Raw genomic sequence first — 12239 nt, forward strand, 5'->3', positions numbered from 1 at the left:
ACCAGTGTTTCTGAGTTTGTAATATGCAAAAATGCATTTATTTGTTAAATTTACTTCTAAGTATCTGGTACTTTTGATGTTATTTTGAATATTCTTAATTTTATTTTATGTTGACATTCTATAGAAGTCAAATTTATCTTGCCCATTTGTCTTGGATTTTTGGACTTCCCAAATTAGTTTTTAATTCAGATAGTGTCTTTTTTTGTTGTTGTTGTTGTTGTTTTGTCAGTTTTTTCATACAGAATTATTATTTGGTCTCCAGATAATGATAGTTTTACTTTCTAATTTGTAAACATTCAAATGTTTTGTCTTTCTGCTGTGACTTGAGCCTTCAGTATGTTGAAAAGCAGCAGTGAAAGGCAGTGATCTTTTTTGTTTGTTTTGGTATTAGCAGAAAACAGCTAAATACAAATAATTTCAAAGGGCATAAATTATGGTGATGTTGTGTATGATATAGCAAATCCTAAGTATGGGATTTTCAAAGTTAACCCAATTGCCAAATAATTTGATTATAGCAATAACTATCTATTGCTTTCTTAAACCCTAAGACAGCAGGAACCTTCCTCTTCCTCTATAGAGCCTATATTTCCTGAAACCTCTAGGGTGGGGCTCACTTTCCTGCATGCCTCTCTCAATTCATATCTAATTGCATCTGCTGATCCCAACCTAATCAATGCAACGAGTACCACTTCAGCATACTTCACTGCAGACTGTGTCCAGAGAAGACAGGCGTGGAATGTCAACCCTCAACCTCATTACTAGGGTGAGATCTTTCCTTTCATAGGGTTCTATAATTCCATTTCAGGTGGTTCACTTCCTAACAAAATCCCAAGACCTAGATATAGACCAGGTTCTATAAGATAGGTCATATATATGTTCACATGTATCCATAAATTAAGACAAAATATATACCTGAAAGAAAACATTTTTTTCATCAACTGTAATGTTAACTATAGTTTTTATCTTTTTAGAAGATCTTTATCATATCTTCTATTATTAATAGAAGATGAGAACTATTTATTTTATTATTTTTATTTATTGGCTAGAGACAGCCAGATATTGAGAAAAGGACGGGAGATAAAGAGGGAGAGAGAGAGAGAGAGAGAGAGAGAGAGAGACCTGCAAACCTGCTACACCACTCGCAAAGCTTTCCCCCTGCAGTTGGGGACTGGGAGCTCGAACCAGGGTCTTTGTGCACTGTAACATGTGTGCTCAACCAGGTGCGCCACCACCTGGCCCCGTAGAGAACTATTTTTAACTGAGTTTTTTTTTTTTTTAATGCATGGCTAATGAGTTTTGTCATATGCTTTTTATTTGTATTAAGGTGACCACATGTTCCCTTTAATTTGTTAATGTGGTTTACTATATAAATGAATTTTCTGATGCTAAACCAACATTTCACTCCTAGTATGTATCTTAATTGATTGTGATATATGATCCTGTTTGCTTTTGGATTAATTTTTTTAATCTGCGTCTTTGCACTTAACCCTTTGGCTCCCATCCATTTCTTTAAAACTGAGGAACTTCAGTAGTTTTGCTATCTATATTGTCCATTGCATTACTTCACTTTGTCTGGCAGTTATTCACTGTATCGTTGTTGAATTCAGAGGGTTTATAGTATAATGACAAAATATTTTTTAAAAATCCTAATTACATCCTTTTTTTTTCAACTTTATATATCTTTTGAGAGTGTTAGCACTTGTGAGGCCCCAACACCTTTAGCTATCTTGTTGGAATTGAAAATTAATTATAGTTGGAAAACATTTTGTTAACAGATAAATCTTTCTTTAATCTAAGTTGTAGGCAATAGTAATGCCAGACAATACTATATATCCACATAACATCTCAGTGTCTGTGTCCTACTTAACAATTAACTCTCTTCAGATTAGTTTTGGCTAGAGTTGGGCATTTTGGTTTTTACTTAGATCTTTTATGAAAGGGCCACTCCTTTTTTTTCTTCCTTTAGCTTTATGAATTAATTTTGCACTAATTTGATTATTTTGTAGACTTTGATCTCAGATACAATGTTTATATGCATTTATAGATAGGCACGCACAATACACACCTGTGTAAGTATGTTTATATAATTATTCAATATTCATGTCTTAAGCTTTTTAAATTTGGTTGTTATTTACATTGTATTCAGTTGTAGAGGTATTTTCCTTTATAATAGAGGTATAGACGACAAAATTGTTTGTATTCATAAGAATAAACAGTCTTCTAGCATTCATCTCCTCCATCATTTCCCACCCCCTAGACGCTACTTTTTAACTTTGAAAATTTTTTTTGTACTCATCTCGGTCTATGTAACATGCTTATGCTGTAACTAAAGCATTCTGAGTTTGAAGTTCTAGACATTATCTCTCCTCTTATGGAAAACAAAGACTTAAAAATTTTATGGGCATTGTTATCTTTTCCTCTTGATGCATTTATATCACAATTTTGATTTAGATTGTTATGACCACATAAAAAGCACCTGTACTTGAACCATTTGATACATACTAGATGACTTTCCCTTCAAGATGTTTTATATTTTTGTTTGAGTTGATACTTTTGCATTTGCTTAGTTTCATAGTTTATTTTATTATTTTCATTTTTTTTACTTTACTTAGCCTTAATTTCCCTGGGGTATTTAAATTATTTTCTCCATGTTCAATGTTCTTTACTTATGAGTTATTTTTGCCTAATTCCTGAAATTGTTTTAAATTATTTTTTAAGTTTAACAATTTTACTATATTATGTTCTCTCTTTCTCTTTTACAATGTGATATTCAAAGCTTCAAAATATCCTCTTTGATTCTAATGTACTACCGTTTTGGCAAGGTTTCCTGAACTATATACTCTGTTTAGTATCTATTTTCTTTCTTTACCATCCTTTGCTTCATGAGGATAGGTTTGTTATTATGGTGTATTTGGTTGTTTTGCTTATTCTTTTTTTTTAATATTTTATTTTATTTATTTATTCCCTTTTGTTGCCCTTGTTGTTTTATTGTTGTAGTTATTATTGTTGTTGTCGTCGTTGTTGGATAGGACAGAGAGAAATGGAGAGAGGAGGGGAAGACAGAGAGGAGGAGAGAAAGACACCTGCAGACCTGCTTCACCGCCTGTGAAGCGACTCCCCTGCAGGTGGGGAGCCAGGGTTCGAACCAGGATCCTTATGCCGGTCCTTGTGCTTTGCGCCACCTGCGCTTAACCCGCTGCGCTACAGCCCGACTCCCTGTTTTGCTTATTCTATATCATTTCTCATTTTGAGTCTTTTTGATTTAAACATTTCCCTTCTACTTCTTTTATGATATTATCCATTGTGTTTTTCTTTCATTTAATCTTAATTTCTGAAAATGACTTCCTCTATTTCTGCTTCTCTCTGATTTATGCCGTCCTTTTCTGCAGTTTCTGATTTATGTGATTCTTCAACATATCAGTATTCCCCTAGTTTACAAACAGGTTTTAGTTAGTAAAATGTCTTTGTAACGGATTCCAGTGCAGGGACTTTTTTTCTCTTTTTCCCTTTTGTCCATTGCTTAAACATGAACTTGGCTTGTATTTGACCTTAATATCTTTTTTATTTTTTACATATGTATTTTATTTATTTATTTATTTATTCCTCCAGGGTTATTGCTGGGCTCGGTACCTGCACCATGAATCCACCGCTCCTTGAGGCCATTTTTTCCCCCTTTTGTTGCCCTTGTTGTAGCCTTGTAATTATTGCCATCACTGATGTTGTTCATTGTTGGATAGGACAGAGAGAAATGGAGAGAGGAGGGGAAGACAGAGGGGGAGAGAAAGGCAGACACCTGCAGACCTGCTTCACCGCCTGTGAAGCGACTCCCCTGCAGGTGGGGAGCCGGGGGCTCGAACCGCTATCCCCACGCTGGTCCTTGCGCTTTGCACAACATGCGCTCAACCCACTGCACCACCGCCGGACCCCCGTATTTTATTTAGTGTAAAGAGAAAGATTGAAATTACCTTATGATCCAGCAACAGCACTCTTAGTAATTTATCCAAAGGGCTCTGAAACTCTAAAAAGAAGAAATATATGTACCACTATGTTCATAGCTGCATTATTCACAATAGCCAAAGAGTGAAAGCAGCCTAACTGCCCATCAACAGATGACTGGCTAAAGACGTTATGGGATATATTTTCCATGAAATAATACTCTGCAATCTAAAACAGATGATATTGTGTCCTTTGGGACAAAATGGGTAGAGCTAGAGATATTATTTGAATATTTTTCAGAAATTTTAGAAGATAGTGTGAATTAGGATGACTATCTAGCTCCACTGAGCTCCCATATATAGTACTCAAAGCATGATGGCTTGAAGCTTTTCTACCATTTTCTGCCTCTGTTCCAATCTACTTTTGTTTTTCAGGGTTCTCTCTTTTGAGTTTTGTTTTTAATTCTATTTTATTGTAAATAATAAGGCTCTTTTTTTGCTGGGGTTTATAATTAGATTCTTTAAAACTGAGGTAGGGGAAATAAGCTAAAGAGAAAAGGCTAGCCTGCCATGCAGCTTGAGTCATGAGTCCTGAGTTACCTTTCACCAGCACTCAGCTTTCATGGCTCATGGGTCCAGGAGAAGCAAGGGGACAGACTAGGAACCAAGGGCAAGCAGGAGTGTGGACAAAGGGCTAAAGGTAAAAAAGCAAAAAGCAAAAGGAACTGTTTCCGCCAGATTCTTCCTTAAATCCCTTCAGTATGTAATGTCTGCCATATGCTAATGATGTCAGCTGTATGCTAATTACTGGCACAAGGCCTGGACTTCTTATTTACAGTCAATAAAACATAGTATTGTCAGTACTGTTTAATTTGAATTCTACTCTCTAAGGTGCTTATTAATAGTTTCTTGAGCTCTAACTTGCCTGGGAGCCCTGAGGGTTTTTTTGTAGCTCTTACCTTATAGTTCTATGGAATGCTGTGAAACTACTTTAGCTTCTTTGAATCTTTTCAATTTACCTACCATTGGTGTAAACAATCCCTCTCCTTCATTTAGCTGCTTTTCTCAGACTGATCTAATGAACTTTATAGTGAATAATGGATGATTAGTTAGGGGTTCTCTTCCCAGGTCCTCTACTCCAACATCCTTCTGTGTCCTGCAGAGATGCTGTTACAATGCAGATTTTGTGACTAGTTATCTGCTTAACTGGGGTGTGTGTGTGTGTGTGTAGGATAGCCTGTCACCTTGTTTTATTGTAATTATTATCTCTAAACTTTTGGCTTTGCTCTGTAATTTCTCTCTTTATTTTTAATGGGGAGATAAGTGGCTTCTAAACTCTACTTCCTCTACTGCTATTTTCTATTGGTGTTTTCCTTGTCCCTTTCACAGTAGTGGATCTAGTTCAATTATTGACCATCTGTTCACATTTAAATGCAAAGGACTAAAATATTTTTGGAAATTATGTGTCAGAAGCGCCTGGATTTATTATAGCCATGTGTTGCTTAATGACAGGGATATGTTTTGAGAAATGCATTATTAAGTGATTTCCTTCTTGGGTTGTAAACATAGTGGGATAGAATCACAAACCTAAGTGGTATAGCTTACATCTCAGATAGGCTACATGGCAGAGCCTGTTAAATTCACCATTAACCTAGGCAACATTAAGTGATGCATGACTAACTTTCTGAGTTTCTTCTCACTGGAGATTATCAATGTTGGCTTTGTTAGAATTTATCTCAACTTTTAAAAACAAATTATGTCAGCATCTTTTTTTCCTCATCAGTTGGTCATATTCAATGAAGGAATTATTCATATCTTTCAATAATAAAAACACATGAACTATCAAGTTCTGGGAAAAAAGCTATAAATGAACCCCAAATGCATCTTACTAAGTGAAAGAAATCAGTTTGAAATGGCACATTGTATGAATCCAACTATATAACGTGCTGAAAAAGACAAACTATGACTACAATGAAAATATCAGTGCCTGTGGAGAGGCCTGGGGAGTTGAACAGGAGGAAAGAGATGGATAGGCAGAGCACAAGGATTTTTAGGACAAGGAAACACTCTGCGTGATATTATGATGATGAATTTATGTCATTAACATTTGTCCAAACTCACAGAATATGTTGATACATCACTGGGACTGACCCTAGGGATGAGGTGAATAGCATAATGGCTATGCAAGTGATTTTCATCTTATCTCTGAGCTCCTAGGTTCAATCTGAAGCACCACCATAAAGCAGAATTAGTAGCTCTGTGGTAAAAAGCAAACACACACACACGCCCCCCCACCCCCCCACCCCCCCACACACATGACTATGAACTTTGGGTGATATGACACATCAGGTATAGGCTAATCTTTAGTAATGTGCCATTCCTATGAATGATGTTGATAATGGGAGAAGCTATGCAAGTGTGACTTTAGGGTATGTTTTAGACATTTTTATACATATTTCTCAAAGTTGGTGTAAACCAAAATCTATTCCACAATAACTAAGACTTCAAAAAGCAGACAGTTCACTTCCCCAGTCTCCACCTGCAGGGGCAAAGCTCTTAAGCTAAGTAAAGCAATACTGCCAGGGAGTCTGTCTGTCTATCTCCTCCTTCCCTTTCAGTTTCTCTGTCACCACCAAAAAAAGAAAGAGAAAAAAGTGGCCTTCATGAGCACTGGATTTCTCATGCAGGCAATGAGTTTCAGCAATAGTCCTGGTGACAAAAAAAAAAAAAAAAAAATGCAGAGTGAGCAATGAAGTCATAAGAGATATCAATATATCAACTGGGAACCTGTGTATCCATATATATGCTAGGGTAAAGACATACATAAAATTTACTCATTAGTTACTTTGGCTTTTGGATAATTTTTGCATATTATTAACATGTTTAAGAATTTTTTTTTTCTTTAAACTTCCAGATGATACAGCACTGTTTGAGTTGATTCAGCTAGTTCCACCAGGTACTGTATTAGCTTTTGATAAGGTAATTAAAATATAAACCCATTTCAATGAGATTGTCAATTTTTTTTTCCGTATTTCCCCCTACTTCATCAAATAAAAAAGCTGAGTTTTTAGGATGGGGTCACTATAAGTAAAATATCTTTAGAACTAAGAAATATATTCTAAATTTGAATAAATAATAAAGTGTAAAATAAATAGTATCTTTTCTAGCATTGACTTTAGTTTTTTTTTTTTTTTCTAAAAGAACATGCTGCTGTTAATAAAATAGCCATCTTTTAGGTTTGGATAGTGCAAGTAGAGGAGAATACAATGTTAACTGTTTAGTAAACATTACAAATTCCTGGTATAGCTAGAGTTAATGAGGATAGTTTTATGTCAGTTGTTGCTTCCATCAATCATATTCTTACTTTATGTGAAGAACAGAAACTTACAGCCATGGAGACAGCTGAGTAGTTGTACAGGAGTCATTCATGCATGAGGCTCCAGAAGTCCTAGGTTCAATCCCTGCCAGAACCGAAGCTGAGCAGTGATCTAGTCTCTTTACCTCAATAAATTAAGTGACTCTTTTAAAAAGGGAAATAGAGAGGTATATTTTATTGATAGTAATGTGATTTTTTGATTATTATTAATTCTTGTAACCACAAGTTCTAGAAAGTGTCAAGTTTTCTCTGTAGCATGTATACTACATAATGCAGGTCAAAAAGAATGAAAGAAGAAAAGAGTTTCACGATGATACTAAAGTTAGATGTGTCAATGTCACTTACTTGGTTTGTTCCCAATGACATTTTATTCTAGGGACTGGATAGGAGCTCATCAAATTTTTATGAATATTCTTCTTTTAAAGTGAGAGTCACAATAATACCTAGTATATTTCTGATAAGAAAATGTATTGATGCATTTAACATAACTTTATTTTGATTCTCTTTTCATAAGGAAAAATATATCTTTATAATCCTGAGGCAAGTTATTTCAGTAAGGTGTCAGGTATTACAAATATGGTGCTTAATGATTTTTGTTTCCAAATAAAATATTTTACTAAAAGTTGCGTCATATGCTATCTTTCTTGTAGTGGGTGAAACACTATCTACATATGATGAAAATACACGTGATTTCATGTTTCCGGGTCCAAACCAAATTTCTGGACACCATGATTCAAATCGCCAGGTTACCATGAGGAGGATTTCTGGTCTTCGAGTAAGTGCTTTCTGTTTTCTGAACTAATCTGTGATGAGGCATGATTGCCAGAAACTGCCACATAATCCTTAATGTCTGTGACATGAAAAATGAATGCATTGTTTTATTGTTTTAAAGCATAATTCATTTATACAATTACCCTGTTGTTTTAACAGACTGAAATTAAAGTGAAAGTACTTTAACAAAACCCAGTTATCTCCTCATACAAAACTTAAGCATTGTTTTGCCTCATTTTCAGATTTTTCACTTTTCCTTCCTTCCCTTCTCTTTTCTTTCCACTGTTCTTTTTAAAAAATATTTATTTATTCCCTTTTTTGTTTGCCCTTGTTGTTTTTTTATTGTTGTAGTTATTATTGATGTCATTGTTGTTGCATAGGACAGAGAGAAATGGAGAGAGAAAGGGAAGACAGAGAGGGAGAGAGAAAGACACCTGCAAACCTGCTTCACTGCTTGTGAAGCGACTCCCCTGCAGATAGGGAGCCGGGGGCTCCAACTGGGATCCTTATGCCTGTTGCGCTTTGCGCCACATGCGCTTAACCCTCTGTGCTGCCACTTGACTCCCCTTCCCACTTTTTTTGTCTTTTTCTTCTCTATTTCTTTCTCCTAAAAGAATGGCCTGTAAGCATTTTAAAAGGCGTTCAATTGACTTTACGGAAATCTAACTTAAAATGACCACAAGGGGTTTCATTTTTATAGTTATAAGATTGGTAAAAACTTAATAAGTATTACAGTATCAAAAGTAAGAAAACCAAAACTCTCATATGCTGTTCTGCCATATAAATTGGAACAATCATAATTCAGAATTATTCTATAAAGACAAAGGCTTTTTTGGGGGGGATTAGTGTTTAATAGTAAGTATAGTTGTTGACACATGAGTAAAATCTCTCATCTCACCATGATAGGTGTCTGCAAAACACTATCACACCCGGCCTAGGTCCCCTTCTACCATCATGTACCAGGACCTGAAAGCGCTTCCTACTTCCATCCTCCCCAGAGTCCTTTGTAACACACTGAACCCAAAGTTCTACTTTGTATTTCCCCTTTCTGTTCTTGTTTTTCAACTTCTACCCATGAGGGAGATCATCTCATATTTATAAAGATAAAAATTCTTGAAACTTGTGAACTTAAATTTTTTAATTTATTTTAATGACAGAGATATAGATAGATAGATGATAGGTAGATAGGTAGGTAGATGATAAACAGATCATCCAGAGCACTACTCAGCTCTGGCTTATGTTGGTGCTTGAGATTGAACTTGGTACCCTTAGTGCCTCAGGCATGAAAGTCTTTTTGTGTAATCATTATGCTGTCTCCTCAGTCCCAAACTTGTGAACTTCTAAGTGTGTATCTTGGTGATATATTATCTTAAGAATGTTCATGTGTAGCAAAATCCATAATAGTAAAAAATAGACAAACTGATATGCCTTATTAGGAATTTGGCTTGATTACATGTTCATATAGTATGTATTTGTACTATAATTAGAAGGTAAACTGATATGTACAGATAATTTTGAGTTTGAGTGCAAAAATAGTCAAGTACTATCCAAACTTAAAGGTAATGCAAGCTATCAAGTGTTACACAAAGTGAAAGAAATATTATTAGAGTTAGAAAGGAGCAGAAACAGAGAAATTTATTCTGGATCAAAGTAAATACATAAATTGACTATAAGGGTACTTTTTATTTTTTGGAAAAAGGTAGGGCATATGGGGGTGTTAAGTTAATGAACACTGGTTGGGGCATATTTGACTGATTGCTCCAACATTTCACCTCTGAGAGAGCTAAAACCTGTCAAATCAATTCTCTGGTTGTGGGACTCAGCATAAGCCTCTCCATTTTTGATGAGCTGTCTTGTTTTTGTTTCTTTTCCATACCTAAAAGCTACAATACATGATAGCTGTTTCTGTCACCTTTTCCCTCAACTTTTGCTAGAAGTTTTAAAAATAGCTTTATTCTTGAAAATGTCATCTTCAAAAAACTAAGACTTTGCTGTTCCAATGTAGGAAACCTTTGTTTTGATTGGAATTTGGACAGATATTTATAACCTAACTTTTAGAGTTAATATTAAGTACTAATTTTAATAGCTTAAAAATCATCAAAAAATATTATCATTGTACCTGCAATGATAAAAATAAGTATGATTTTAAATTAAAATCCTTTCAAAAGAATTAAAAGTTATATATGCTAGAATATAACAGGCCATTTTAGATCCCCTTAATTTAATTTGAGTTACTTTCATATAATATTGGACTATTAAGGGGGTATATGTATTCACAAATATCCATACTTGTATATATATATATATATACATTTATATATTCTATTCAGTTTACCTGGAGAATCCTTTGAGAAGTAAATAAAAACAATAGCTAAAACACTACATATTTATCATGTAGCCAGCAATATTTTAGGAGAGATAAAGTGTTAAGTTGCAGTTCAAGTGTAGATATGATTTGGCACTTTTTTAAAATCTTTTTTTATTTTGTATTATTGGATAAAGACTGAGAAATTGAGAGAGTAGAAGGAGAGAGAAAGAGACACACCTGTAGTCCTGCTTCACCACTCATGAAGCTTTTCCCCTGCAAGTGGGAATCAGTGTCTTGAATCCAGGTCCTTGTGCACTGTGATGTGTGTGCTTAACCAGGTGCACCACTGCCTGGCCCCCGATTTGGCACTTCAGTTTTGAAAATGCAGAGCTTAATTCTACTCCTCCTGGGTATAGACTATATGAAGTGACTTTCTTGGATGCAATATGATAAAGTGACCATATTAGATATTAGACATTTGAGACCAGGCCAGTAAATGCAATGTGGCTTCCTCCTTGCTCTCATTCTCGTTTTGTAAGGACTCTAGAGAGCAGCTCTATAGAGAGGGCAGAAACTGGAATAGTTTTGTTGGCATGTTTGTGAAAGTTTGAAAAGCCTTAAAGAAACTGTCAGATGTGTGCTTGTGGGAAAGTAAAAAGCTAGGAGAGGGAGTCAGGCGGTAGCACAGCGGGTTAAGCACACATGGCACAAAGTGCAAGGAAAGGTTTAAGGATTCTGGTTCGAGCCCCAGGCTCCCCATCTGCAGAGGAGTCGCTTCACAAGCAATAAAGTAGGTCTGTAGGTGTCTATCTTTCTCCCTCCCTCTGTCTTCCCCTCCTCTCTCCCTTTCTCTCTGTCCTATGCAACAACAACGATATCAATAACAACAACAACAATAACTACAACAATAAAGCAAGGACAACAAAAGGTAAAACATAAATAAATAAACATTAAAAAAGCTAGGAGAAAAAAGAATACTTGTCATGGAAAACAGAACTTTAGCAACGTAGTCATCTGCAGTGGTATGGGATATAAAAAAATTACTTAATGAAAAGGATGAATTATCTAAATACACTTTTAGAGCATTTTAAGAACTGCCTGGTTTCTTCTTTCTTCATATTGCAAAGTAAGATAGAAAGATGTACAACAGGAAACTGCTACACAAAGGTGTCAAAATTATTTATGAAAATTCCTATTTTATAGCTGAAAATAACAAATTTGTTTCATTTTGGCAATCTTTTTTCTTTTTATTGAGGTTTTTTTAAGTAACTATTTTTAAAAAATATTTTTTATCTATTTATAGAATAGAGACAGACAGAAACTGAGAGGGAAGGGGGAGGTAGAGAAGGAGAGAGAGAGAGACCTGCAACACTTCTTCACCAATTGTGAAGCGTTCTCCCTTTAGGTGGGGACTGGGGGCTTGAATTTGTGCCCTTGCACATTGTAATAAGGTCTGCTCAACTGGTTGCACCACCTTCCAACCCAAAAGTTTTAAAAATTATTTTCGGGAGTCAGGCGGTGGCGTAGTGGGTTAAGTGCACCGGGCACAAAGCACAAGGACTGGCATAAGGATCCTGGTTCGAGCCCCTGTCTCCCCACCTGCAGGGGAGTTGCTTCACAGGCAGTGAAGCAGGTCTGCAGGTGTCTTTCTTTCCCATCTCTGTCTTCCCTCCTCTCTCCATTTCTCTCTGTCCTATCCAACAGCAACAACATCAATAACCACAATAAGGGCAGCAAACGGGAAAATAAATAAATATTAAAAAAATTATTTTCTTTATTCATTTATTTTCATCAGAGTTCTGTTAAACTCTGACTTCTGTTGCTATTTTGAACCTGGAACCTCAGGCAT

General features: G+C 35.5%; 1 protein-coding gene across 3 annotated transcripts in view; it reads left to right on the top strand.

The window, feature by feature from the left end:
• SPATA6 (spermatogenesis associated 6) overlaps nt 1–12239 on the top strand; it is a 113983-nt gene that overhangs the window by 27054 nt on the left and 74690 nt on the right. For 2 of the 3 annotated variants that reach the window (XM_016187358.2, XM_007521335.3), the window contains exons 4-5: nt 6850–6891; nt 7962–8086. In XM_016187358.2, coding sequence (XP_016042844.1) covers nt 6850–6891; nt 7962–8086 — 167 coding nt within the window. The remainder of the gene's footprint in view (nt 1–6849; nt 6892–7961; nt 8087–12239) is intronic. The other variant, XM_007521337.3, reaches the window with a different exon arrangement.

The sequence above is a fragment of the Erinaceus europaeus genome, chromosome 13 (genome assembly GCF_950295315.1).
Source record: "Erinaceus europaeus chromosome 13, mEriEur2.1, whole genome shotgun sequence".
Classification (NCBI taxonomy): Eukaryota; Metazoa; Chordata; class Mammalia; order Eulipotyphla; family Erinaceidae; genus Erinaceus; species Erinaceus europaeus.